This window comes from Pelodiscus sinensis, chromosome 4, assembly GCF_052426305.1.
Source record: "Pelodiscus sinensis isolate ZL-2025 chromosome 4, ASM5242630v1, whole genome shotgun sequence".
Classification (NCBI taxonomy): domain Eukaryota; kingdom Metazoa; phylum Chordata; order Testudines; family Trionychidae; genus Pelodiscus; species Pelodiscus sinensis.
Genome location: NC_143055.1, coordinates 97,681,874 through 97,695,416, shown reverse-complemented (window position 1 = coordinate 97,695,416; position 13,543 = coordinate 97,681,874). Strand labels below are relative to the sequence as shown.

At 38.6% G+C, this 13,543-nt stretch overlaps 1 protein-coding gene across 4 annotated transcripts in view; it reads right to left on the bottom strand.

Annotated features, from left to right (window-relative positions):
- Positions 1-3,631: 3,631 nt before the first annotated feature.
- The window catches only part of ANKRD50 (ankyrin repeat domain 50), a 53,839-nt gene continuing 43,927 nt past the window's right edge, over positions 3,632-13,543 (bottom strand). For 3 of the 4 annotated variants that reach the window (XM_075929862.2, XM_075929864.2, XM_075929865.2), the window contains 2 exons: positions 9,310-12,854; positions 3,632-6,346 (listed from right to left, as the gene is read on the bottom strand). In XM_075929862.2, coding sequence (XP_075785977.1) covers positions 9,313-12,854 — 3,542 coding nt within the window. In that variant the 3' untranslated portion in view covers positions 3,632-6,346; positions 9,310-9,312. The remainder of the gene's footprint in view (positions 6,347-9,309; positions 12,855-13,543) is intronic. The other variant, XM_075929863.2, reaches the window with a different exon arrangement.

The following is a 13,543-nucleotide window of genomic DNA, read 5'->3' as shown; positions in this document are numbered from 1 at the left end:
CCTGTTTTCAAGTGGGCTACGTAGGTATGCTCTCATAAGATTTGGTGGCCTATAGAGAAAGTGTGCTCTTACATAACAAAAAGAAAGAAGAAAATCACAAATATACTCAGAGACAGTAGTCCCTTTGCTAGTCCTTTAAAAACAACAATGAAAAACGTCTTACTTTGTCCCTCAAAAGCTTTTAGTTCACTCTGGATAAAAATTAACAGCCCTTTTTGTGCTCAACAAATTCAGATTTACTCCTGGAAATTCTGATTTGGGTAAAATCATGTCTAAGCAATCCGTTCATTGGGAAAGAGATGAAATCACTAAAATGGTCTTGGGGAGAAGGCTACAACATATTTGTGGCAAATATCATCCTTCTGCCACTAAACGCTAAGAGGATCCTTAGCAACTCCACAATCTCTCAAAGATACTCACTTTTCTCATGTAAGCAGCCTAACCATGCCAGATAATGTGGGGGAAAAGCACAGGACACATCCACCTGTTTTCTTCTATAGAAGGTTCTTCTAGATAATCTGAAAATCCCAAGCTGCCTTATCAAGGATAGAGTATCAGATTCTTGCATAATAATTTTGCCCTCCCCTATTTTTACCCCAAAGGTAATTCTATTTCCCATGTGCTTGAACCCATAGTAACAGAGCTGGAGAGGCTTGAAGTACTGTGGGTCAGCAATACACCGTGCAGTGTATTTAACATCCTTCCTTTCCACCTCACTCTGTCCTCTTCAGCAACCTCTCTTATGAGGATATTTTCTTTCATAATGTGCAGTCTCTTTTCTGCATGGGAACTACAGACGTGCCCTGTCTCTGAGGTAGAGGTTTCTATTCCTGTTACTTCCTGATCCTATGCAATTTGCAGAATTTGAATAGAAGGAAAATATAGTCATGAATAGTCACTCTGGGTCTCCAGCCTCCCTTTCCTAAATGCTGTGGTAATTGGTATGTTGCCTTTGATTTGAAGGACTTGTATTTACATGCGACTATCAAAGCCAGAGATGTTCAAAAGATTTCTGGTCAACAATATCCATTATTAGTTTATGGTACTGCTCTTTGACCTGTCTGCAGTCCCATATTTACATTACGTATCGTGCTGGTGGGTCACATTCCTAAGGAAAAAAGTGCAACTATTTCCTTACCTGGGCAAGAAACTGGTAGAAAGTCGATCCAAGCTCCAAGTGGAAGTAGTCTATTCTGGATCTGTTCCCTCTTCAACGTTCTGTCTGTTGATCAATGAGAACAAAGTCACACTTCTTCCCATATCAAAGAACAGAATTTGTAGGCATAACCCTGGACTTTACAATGGTGAGAACATTCCTACTGCAAGTGAGATTCTAGTCAAATGTTATGTTTCCATAGATCTTGTAGTCCATCCACTTGCAACAATAAAAAATGGCCTCAAGTTATTGCGGCACGTGGTATCCTGAATACATACAGTTCCACATGACAGACTCAAAAATGGAAGGGTGGTTGAAGTCTGCGTACTTCTTTACCCATTGGATATGTTGATCTATGTACCTGCAAAAGTCCTAATGTTCAAAAAATGAGGAACTACTCCTGCACAAAAGGGGGGGTTTGCGCAAAAGGGAAAGGAAGAGGAAATGCAAATGAGCGCTCAATTTGCATTCGCTCTTCCTCAAGAGGCTCGTAGTGTAGATATAGCCTTAGGCTATGTCTATACAGCAAAGTTATTTCGGAATAACGGCCTCAAGCACTGGTTTAACCTCACTATCATTAGCTCTCCAGTCTGCTGACTCTCTCTGCCATGGCTCTTTTGACACAGTCTCAAGATTACCACAATATCTGCCAGGAACGTGTTACACTCTAATCCATCTGTCTCATGGTGCACCATAGTTAATTCCTCAAGAGACATAGTGTTCTGCAAATGTGTAAAATATTTCAGAGCCGAAAGAAGACAATCTACTAGGTATACTTACTTGATGATATGGACATTGTTCTCTGTAAGGTGAAAGTGTAAGATGAAAGCAGGGGAGCGTTTACCAGTCCTGGCCTCTATCCAACATGTTTTGGACTATTTCACATTAAGCAATAGGGCCTGTTAGATATTTCCATCAGAGTAAGCCTGGCAGCAACCTCCACTTTCCAATGTGAGCCACTTTGTATTTTCTGATCCTATATAAGATTCTTAACAGGTCTAGACAGATTAGATCACCATGTCAGAAATCCCATTCCTTCCTGGAACTAAATCAGGTTCTGGCAGGGTTAATATAGTCACCTTTTGAACCACAGCTACTTGCTCCCTACTTCATATCTGGTGAAAGTAGAATTTTTGGTAGCTATTATATATCTACAAAGAAGAGTAATGGAATTACAAGTGTTGGTAGATGATTCTCCTTATGCTTTTTTAAAAATAAGATACACTTATGTCTTCATTTGAAATTCATAACTAGTTTTGCAATTCCAACTCAATCAAACCATATACTTAACATTCTTTCCTTTCACTGTTCTCATAAGCTTGAAGAAAGACTCCATACCTTGGATATTCAAAGCACTTTGCCAAGTTTGGATCTATACCAATATTACCTCTAATCTTTTCCATTCATGTGTGGAAATTTTATGTGCACGGTGGCATGGGCAGATGTGCATCACCTGTAGAAACAAAAAACCTAACTGTGGGCCCTCCGCTAATCATCTGCACAGCATGTGACTCTCTTCTTGAGTGGCTGCACAAGCACATAGCATAATCATTGTTCAGGTAGATTTCCAGACACACCACCAGATCTAACTGCCTGTGAGTCACCTAAAGTGATATGGATGTGTTCTGTGAATGTTGAGATGTATTACACATATCCACTCTTGGGCTACGTCTAAACTATGAGCCTCTTCCGCAAGAGGAAATGCAAATGGAGCGTTCATCTGCATATGTCATGCTCTCATTTGCATTTCCTCTTTTCCTTTTTGCACAAGAGGTTTTTGTGCAAAAAAGCACCGCGTAGATGGCTCCTTTTTGCGCAAAACCTCACTTTTGCACAAGAGCCGATCTTCCTCACAAAATGAGGAAGAACAGCTCTTGCGCAAAAAGGAAAGGGAGAGGAAATGCAAATGTGCGCTCCCTTTGCATTTTCTCTTGTGGAATAAGTTCGTAGTTTAGACGTAGCCCAAGAGTGATGCAAGGGGTCTCCTCTCTTTATAGCATCATGTAGCAGCACACAATTGCTAAGGATGCACATTTACCCCAACAGGCATCACTTATGGAAAAAAAAAATCTCTGGTGGACGGGGCATATACACACCTGAACAAAAATGGACATGGCCAACACATCTCAAAGGACAAGTAACAGAACAGTTTATTAAACTTCTTTATTCCTGATTGTTTCAAGACCTCTTAAGAGTGTAAAATATTAAATCTGAAGTCACTGGAAGATGCTGAGAAGTCAGCATTTTGAACTAACAGGACACAAACATGTGTCGAAATATGGACTTTAGAGCTAATTTCAGGCATTCATCAGTGAAAGTGCTGGCCTAAAATGCTTACAATCTTTCTAAATCACATTCTAATCTATTAAGTTTTATTAGATGTGTGAAAAATGCTACTCAAGTTTTCCTAATTTTTAAGAACTTTTTCTTGAAACGTCCCAAGAAAGGAGGTTGTAAAATAAAACAGATAGCTGCTGAAAAGCAAATATATTTATTATGCACTTTCATATACATAAGGTTTTTTGCTTAATATAATACAAGAAATAAAATAATTTTACAATGTGAAATTCATTCAATGTACATTATAGGCTATATACAACTCCATCCAAGAAAAAAAAGTCCATCTTCAAACCAAGTTAACTGAACAGATCAGATGGAGGATATTAAGCATAACACACATTTGCATAGCAGAGTGATGAGGGAAACAGCCTTTTATTTTTAAATCGATGGTAATACTTTCAATACTGGTCCACAAGGAGGACAAAAGGAGGACACTGTGCCTCAATATCTTTTTAGACCTGAAAATTTCAACCTTTTCGTGTTTGAAAACTATCTCCGTAAGTTCATGTTATTGGTGTTGATGTTCATTCAGAAGACAATCTTTTCTCTAGCTTTCCCATCATGAATTTGTGATCACTTTTGTAGATGATTGTTGGAGAGATTGCATGAAATGTGATGAGGAGGAGATAGAACTAGTCTCATTGTGAATTATGAACAAGATCTAGAAAGGAGAAAGATTTCACAGGCTAAATTCTACTCGAGTTACAAGTGTGCAAGCCCACTGACTTGTGTGATTGTACAGACAGCAGGATATCACCCAACATTTTAAAAGTCCACAGTGAATTGCTAACTTTCGAGGGATATTAGTTTTACTTTCTTACCATAGTACAGACCACATAAGGTGTGATATTAAAATCACATATAAAAGCAATGTGGAATGTCTCAAACCTTTATCAAGGTGGATATTTTAACAGAATAGTTCATGCTTTATTCCAACTCAGTATTGAAAAGCTGCACGAACTGCTATTTTGAATCTGAAAGTAATTTTCAACAAATGATTTATATGTAGGGTTTATCCACCAACTGTAAATATTACTCATACAAAAACCTGAAGCTGTCTGGAAACTGTAGCCCATTGTGAAATTGGCCATATCATTGCCCCCTGACCCAATGTGCATTTTGTAACAAAAACAATAAAATTAAATAAATAAAACCCCAATGACAGTCAAGGTACGAAAAATGTAAGTCCTCAGGGATATCTTTCTACAGAACAAAACATACACCTAATAAAAAAAGAAAAAGTTGTGTTCTTGCACAGTACTGCAAATACACGATACTTGAGGTTCATAACAACTTTACTAAAACTTTCTGGTACTCTCTCTTTCCTGAACCATTAACGTTCTTAAGGCTATTCTGCAAGAGTTCCATTGTGTTTATTTTATAAATATCCCACAGGGACAAGAAATTAAATACTCGAAACATTCACTTCAGAATTATCAATATTGCTATGGTGTCAACTTCTAACATTACATTTTACTACACATCATATGCTCATGAAAGATTTTTTTTTACATCTGATAGTGTAATTAATAAGAGGTGCACCAATTTAAAAAAAATCAAATTTAATTATGCTCTCATGACTATTCATGTTAGTAGTAAGCTATCAAAATCTTCCACGTCCAAGAATATACAATGTATATGCATCCAAGGGCCATTTATTAAAACTAATGAATAGATCATCATAACTTTACATCACACTATTCAGGGAATGCACTGAATATCAATACAAAAAAAGTTGGATTCAAGTCTTTAGAGGAAATATGTAATAATTTCTTATAGTCAGATGATGTAATAGAGAATGGTGCGATATACTTTATATTTTCAGGCGTGAATCAGTTTTATGACTTATGAGAGGTACAGTTAAGAGTTCTGAATCTTCATCCGTTGGGAATGGAGAAAATGTCATGCTGTACACTGTTGCATACGATGGACCTGTTTTTGCTTTCTTGTACAAATATTACACACAAGTGAATTAACTTACTTTAATGGACTTATTCCTGAGTTCTTATGAATGTGTACGTGAAAGCAGAATCAGACCTTAAATATTAGCATATTGTACTCAAGCACCTAATATTGAAATTAATCCAGTTTTCTTTATCATACTAGGCTATTTAGTATGCACTAAATTTTGCCCTTGGATACACATGCATAGCTCTCCTATCGATTTTCGTGGTAGCCAGTCCGCACATCCAGATTTCATGCTGTAATTGTAGTAATTTGACTTTATTACCAAAAAAAAAAAAAAATCCCAGAGACACATGGTGTATGCTTATAATCTCACATCTCTACCATTAAACAGAGTAGTTTTACAGACAGAACATACATGTACTGTAAGTTCACAGTTCAAATACTGTTACCAGTTTTGTTTTCTTTAGAGAAATTTTGAATTACACAGGAAAATGACCATACAATACAGCAATGCAAATATGGTGTAAACTGTATGTTTAGTTTCTTTTGCCACAGGAAAATAAAATAAATACAAATAGCACTGCCCTCCCATACATAGTTCTTTGTGGCACATGCACATTTATCAAGCCTTCTGGAATAGAATATCAAAAATCCTTGCTCTTACAATTTTTCAGCTGTTGTCAGGGAAACACTCTGCAATTAAGAAAAAGTGCTGTGTATTATGTACAAAGTACACAAAATAAACTTCTGAAGCACAGAGGGTTACATTGAGAAGGCAGCCTTAAAATGTAGGCACGTTACAGTAATTAAGGTAACTGTACTGAAGTAATCACATTCTTAGTTTTCTAGGTGGACTATCAAGCATTGGATGCTTTGATCCCAGCCAGCTGATTAAACCATTCCAGGCAGAAACTCTTCTGTTCATAGCATCATGGAATTGGCCTAAAAGTGCAACATTAAAATGTTAAATTTGGAAATATTTCATATTTTATACAGAGAGAGAGAGAGAGAGAGAAAGAGAGAGAGAGAGAGAGAAACGGACTACACACAGTTTCCAACTAAAGATATTAAGAAATATGAGTCTTGAAATAAAAATTTTCTTTAAAAGCAAAAACACACTCTTGCATTCACCACCCATCTTGGCAATTATATTGTCCCAATACCTAGGGAAACTGTTGGAAAATATTGCCTTTTTTGGCAATAAGTGGTGAGACTTGGAGCTCAAGTACTATAAGTCCTTTGGAATTGGTAATAAAATTCTCCACGGTGAAGTAATATTTTCTAACAAAATGTTCCATAGGCAATTCACTCAAAATAATAAAGATTAATCTGTGAAACATTTTTCAGGGCAGGAACTGAGATGAACTTCAAGAAACATACAGTCTTGGTTTTGTTGGTTAGTGGATTTTTTTTTTTAAAAATTGTGAATTGACAAAGAAATAGAGAAGACATCAAAATAAAAAAGCAGTTTTCAGGATGCATCATGAAGCTTTCCCCAGAAAAGATACGAAATTTTACAATTAAAACATATAGTTGTAAAAATAAAAAAAAATTAAATTAAAAAAAAAGGATTTGAAAGAATGCAAAAGTTACTCTTTGACATTTCATTTTATACACTATGTATGTGGGGGCAAGCATTAAATGGAAAAAGAGCAAAATTAATAGTCAACCTACAGTTATAAAATCATACATAGGGTTATTTCCACAAACTTTTCTCATATATTAAATTTATTTAAGTCAGACAATTTAAAGAATTAGCAAACTAAATGATTGAATCTACGCTCCTGAACAGTAGTTTTGTTTTGGTGGACCCCTTGAAACAGCTTCTACAGTTCCATCATGTTATTTTGAATTTTATTTCACTCAGTTTTTGTTTAAAGGCAGTGTTCAGAGTGCTCATATTCTAAAAGGGTAATGGAATAAAGAGACTGATTATGCAGCATGTTAACCTTATGAAATATATGGAGTAGGAGTAAAATTTTTAAAAAACACAGAAGTGCTGTAGGAGTCCCATTTTCAAAAATGACCAGCACACACAGAATCCAAAGTCCAGTTGACAGCTGATAAAATTTGAAAAGCACCTACACGTTACTTAGAATTCTAAGATTTTACCTCAAAACATTTAGTACAAAAAAGGTGGTAGTTATTCTTGCTATATAATTGTAGGTAATTTATTTACATTGTGCAAAGACTAAAGTTTTATATAGAGACAAGCTTTTGAATGTCGTTTGAGGTATCAAGTTGTCTAACTAGTTAGCATTAGAGTTGCACCATTCATTTGGGGAAATAGCTTAGGATCTTGTATAATGCTTTATTCCCTTTAAAATAAACCTCAGGGACTAAACTTGTAGCCTAGGAAAAGTACGAAGGGACATATAAGACAGTGAAAATGACTTCTACCTTCCTAAGCAACCTGGGATTAAAAAATTTAATTGCGATTAATCGTGAGTCTCCCCCCTTTGAAACACCGCTGTGGTGTTTCAACAGGGCAGCACTGCAAGGAGCCCGGGATGAGCTGGTGTTCCCAGCTGACCCTGGGCTCCATGCAGCGCTGCCCCTTTGAAGCACTGGGGAAGCGTTACCAAGGGGAAGCACAAGGCATTACACATGGCATTTCAGCAGAACCTGGGGTCAGCTGGGGAGTTCCCAGCTGACCCTTTGAAACACCAGAGGCGGCGTTTAAAGGTGAAGCCACTGCACAGCTGACCCCACATTCTGGAGAAATGCCACACGGAGCCCAGGATCAGCTGGGGTGTCTCCAGCTTACCCCAGGTTCCACTGCCCCTTTGAAACATGTGCAGGCAGTGTTTCAAAGGGGCAACCGCTACACAGCTGAGAGGAGGCTGCCCCTTTGAAACGCCCCCTAGGCACATTTCAAAAGGGGCAGTGGAGCCTGGGATCAGCTAGGGACTCCTGAGCAGCTCAGCATTAATGCTTGCGATTAACACATTAAAAAAATAACGCATTCATCCTGCCCTGCATTAATCACAAGCGTTAACTCATATCAATTGATAGCCCTAAAAAACCCTGTTGCTACAAGATTCATGAATGTCTCACCATCATTGGTATTTTATGCTCATGATTTGAAAACCATTTTATAACACAGAAATCCAATAAGCACATGTGAAAAAATATGACACTTCACAATTTTGATTAAAATTTAAAAATACTATTGTATTTTATGTATTTAAAATGCACATATTTTGTTCACGGCAGTGGTTCCCAACCTTTTTGAGCTTACAGACCCCTTTTCATATCTATTAAAATTTCATGGATCCTCCTCCCCAGGGGAGAAAAAAGGAAAAAAAGAAAAGAAAAAAAGTAAGGAAAGGAAAAGAAAAAGAGACAAAGAAAAGGAAAGGATAGAATGAGCCCACCATGATAGGCCTGATCTAAACATTTCAAATTTCCCCTGGACCCCCCTGCAGTACCGTTGCATACCATCAGCTGTCCGTGGACCACAGGTTGGGAACCACTGGTTTACGGGATTTCCATATGGTGCATTACTGTGTACCAGCTAAGGTGCGAGAATGAAAGAATACCAGCATGTCACATGCTGACTATCCATATGGACTCTGCTGATGTGTATTAAAAGCTTCCTAGTTTGTGGTGATGTAATATTTTGTTTTGGACTACCTACATAAACATGCATTAAGGATAAAGTATGCCAGAAATATCTACATGAACAGTAGGTCATCAAGTGACTATACCACAGACCTGGGCAAGATGTGGCCTGAGGGCTGGATCCAGCCTGCCTAACACTTTGATCTGGCCCGCAAGCTGCATCTGGCTGGTTTCTATTTATATCCTGCTGCCTGTGCCACCAATGAGCACTAAAACTTACACCTCAGCTGGTGTACACTAATGTACCATGTAGACAAGTCCTATAGGATTAAGTGGTTTACCTACTACAGTGGTGTTTCCTTCTTGTAGTTGAAGCTTGGATCAGTTCCCTCAAGTTGAAGTTTTAAGGCTTGCTTAAGGCTTAGTTCGGTCTCTGCAGGAGGATAGCCTTCCAAAACTTCCTGAAGTCCTCTCTCCTGTCCTGTACGTGGGACAGAAACCCTACCAAGAAAAACCTGATTGCTTTGAAGGTGATAATTTGGGTTTGTCATTATTCCATTTCGCTTCTTCTGTTCCCCACTCTGTTGGTGAATTAGAAACTGCTGCTGAGGTCGACAAACTTCTTGCTGAGATGGGGGGACCAAAATTTTGCACTGTGGTTCTGCTGGCGTTGATTTAGGTGGCACACTGGTCCCAGATTTGGCGACCGGTATTCGTTTATCAAACTGAGTCATTTCATATTCCAAAACTTTAGGTTGGGAGGAGCTGGTCTGCTTGATTTTTTTCACAGCAGATTTGCTGGAGTTTTCTGTTTTCCCCCCTTTGTTTGATTTAGTTGATTTCAAACTGGGTTTTACTTGGCTCCATTCAAATTCACTACTTGGTGAATTATGATTCTGAGTTAAGGAATGAATTGTGGAAGAAGGAGAAACAATTGACTGCCTGCTTCTGCTACGAGGCAGTGAATGCTGCTGTATTTGTTCTGTAAATGACATACTATGGAAGCTATCAATAGGCACTGTTTGAGCAGTTGCTGTAGATGACGTAGTACGCAGAGAAGAGTTTTTGGAACTTTTGAGAGAATTATTTGATAAAGACGACTTCTGACGGTCCACTGTAGAATCTGGAGATTCTGAAGGAGAACTGAAAGCATGAGCAGGACCATTAGACAAACCACGTATAGTAGGCTGCATATCTCCTCCACCAGTGCTCCCTGAACTATTTGATTTTATTGTTAATGACTGCATTTTTGAAGAGACTGATTGCAAGGGTTTTTGCTCCATTGTGTGGACTGGTGATGGAGTGCAGCCATTTAGACTAGATGCACCATATTTTTCCAGTAATTTAATAATCTGAGAATGTCCATTTTTTGCTGCAACACGCATAGCAGTACGTCCAAATTGATCTGCATGATTCGGATCAGCACCATGCTCCAATAATATCTGCACAACATCGATGTGTCCTTCCTGTGCTGCAATGCACAGTGCAGTAGCACCTTGATTACAGGTGTGGTCAACTAAGGCTCCATGATCAATCAAAAGCCGAACTACTTTTACATGGCCTTGCCAAGCAGCAGACTGCAAAGCAGACCGCTTTTCATTGTCTGCAGCATTCACATCTGCATGGTATGTTATCAGTAACTGCACCATCTCCAAATGGCCCTGCCAGCAGGAAACATGGAGTGCAGTCCTTCCTTCCGCATCACTAGCCTCCACATTTGCACCATTTTCCAAAAAATATTCAGCCATTGTAAGCTGGTTTTCTAATGCCAAGATGTAAAGGGTTGGCCGGCCATCAGCATCTTTGTAGTTTACATCTGCTCCATGGCTGAAAAGTAGTTCGACTATATCTCTATGACCTTCTAAAGCAGCAACTCTAAGAGAATTTCTCCCATCGTAGCCTCTCTGATCAATGTTAGATTTATTTTCCAGTAATACCTGTACACAATCATAGTGACCTTCTTGTGCAGCCAGTATGAAAGGTATCCGTCCATCATTATCAATTTCATTTGTTCTAGCACCTTGTTCTATCAGGGCTTCACATATCAATCTGTGACCTTCAAAAGCTGCCATGTGCAAAGGTGTCCATCCTGCATCGTCCCTATGATTTTCATCTAGTCCTCTGTCTAGCAGAGTCCGTACTACTTCAACATTGCCTTGGGCAGAGGCTATACTAAGAACTGTTCGACCTTCACTATCAATGCTATCCACAGCAGCACCCCAAAACAAAAGAGTATTTACAACTGAAGCATGCCCCATAGAAGCTGCTGCCAGAAGGGGTGTACGACCATTATTGTCAGTGTGATCCACATCAGCGCCTCCTTCTAGAAGTAAGTCAACAACATCCACGTGTCCTTCATAGGCAGCTACCAGAAGTGGAGTCATACCATCTTTGTCACAATGATCTACTTCAGCACCACGGTCAATTAAAAGGCTAACCACTGAAGCATGCCCCTTACTAGCAGGTACACATAGTGCAGCAACAGACAGAGCAGTCCTTCCATCTACATCCTCATGATTTACCTCTGCACCATGGTCCAGGAGGTGCTCCACAATCTCTTTATGTCCCATGTATGCTGCTGCAATCAAAGCTGTTCTACCTTCATTATCAGCTTTGTTGACTTCAGCTCCATGCTGTAGCAAATTCAGCACTATATCTTCATGTCCTCCCCATGCTGCTGCTCTCAAGGCTGTTCGACTGTCAGCATCTGCACAATCCACTTTGACTCCAGCATAAAGGAGTGCAGAAACCACCTCAGTGTGTCCACCCCAAGCTGCAGATCGTAGTGCTGTCCAGCCATCATGATCAGTGTGATTTACATTAGCCCCACATCCAATTAAACAATTGACAACCTTGGTATGTCCTTGTCGAGCAGCTAAAGTAAGTGCTGTCTGCCCATGAGCATCTTCTATTTCTAAATCTGCTCCTCTAGAAACAAGTAAGTTAACAACATCAAGATTGCCACTATACGCAGCATTAGCTAACAATGTTCTCCCATTTGAATCACTCTGATTTATGGAAGCTCCATTATCTAACAGGGTCCGAATGGAATCTTCTCTTTCCAGAGCTTGTCGTACAATACAAGATGTACGATCATCTTCACTATTGACATGAGCACCAGCTTTTACTAGCAGCTGTAGTACTTCCTGCTCTTTTGGGATTAAAGTGGACAAAGAGTCTTTGACAGGGGTGCCATTCCATATCATCCACAAAGCCAACTCAGAAGTCTCTAAATGCAAATTTGAATTAATTAGATGCAATGCAAATTCTTGGGCCTCTAATGGTGTCAACTCCTTTGCTCGACAGGTGTAACTCATTGCTAACATCCTATGTCCCTCTGCTGCATTACATAAATATTTCTGTGTACAGTGCTTTACATCCAGCAGCCATTCTGCAAAACTGTAATGAAACAAAATTTTAGTATTTCCTAGCCCATCAACAAGAACTTTTGACAGAACATCTAGTTTGCGTTGAAAGTCTTCTACAGTCAATGTCATGTTTTTGGTCCATACTGCATGATACAGTTCTGTTGTAGTCAATGGCCTACAAGCTGCAAGAATCACATTCAGAATGGGCTGGACCTTTGCAAATTGTTTTCTTACAAAAAGCCTCTGACACAGCCAAAGATACAGGCCATTTAGTGTGCCAGGAATGTCACGGATCTCTCTTAGCATGATAAAATTTTCCACAACTCCATCTAGGACACGTTCTAGATAGAGGAAACAACCACTGCTTTTGATGTGAAGCTGATTCAGCATTTCTGCAGTTTCTTTTGTGAGATGTTGTCTGAGTGCTTCTTCTTGATCTAAGCGATGGAGAATATACTGCTGTACATCTTTCACTATATATGCCTTTCGGAGATCATCCAGACTTATTTTTCGAAAACCTATTTGAGAGACAAGAAAGATAAAGGTCAATGAAAAATTCTAAGGTTTAGTTTTATACTGGTTTTGATTATTCAATGTTGCACAGGAAAAAGAAGGCTTTTGGACAGGAAGCTTGGGAAACAAGAGAAATAATGTAGGTATTACATTATACACACAGTACATCTGAAATTCAGTGATAAATATCTAAACTAATATGAATAGCTGAGTACTGTGCTACAATATATAAAGAAGCATATTTTTTTCATATTCCACCAAAAAGAGAATGTGCATTAGTAAACAAAACTGAACTGGACCCTGGTACAGGGATTCTGACTCTCAGACAATGCCAAGCACACTAACAATACATAACCAGAAACACTGAAGAACAGATCTGCACTCTTAACATCTCAGTCCTTTCATTTTGGTTCATCTTCACTCCACTTCCTGCTTTAGGAATACCTCTAATGCATTTGAAAGTTACTCTAATTTTGGCTTTATAATCATCTACACAATAATTTTAATGTATTATCCTTTGTACGAAAGAGTTCTGCCCAAATTTCCCTTTTATTTACACCTTCCTAATTTTCAGATTTTGACATTAATTTTTCTACCTCTCAGAAGTCTAAAATGAATAGTTATTCATCTCTTGCATAATTTGGGGACTTTCTATTAGTTCACTTTTACACCTCTTTTTGAGCAAGAAAGACAC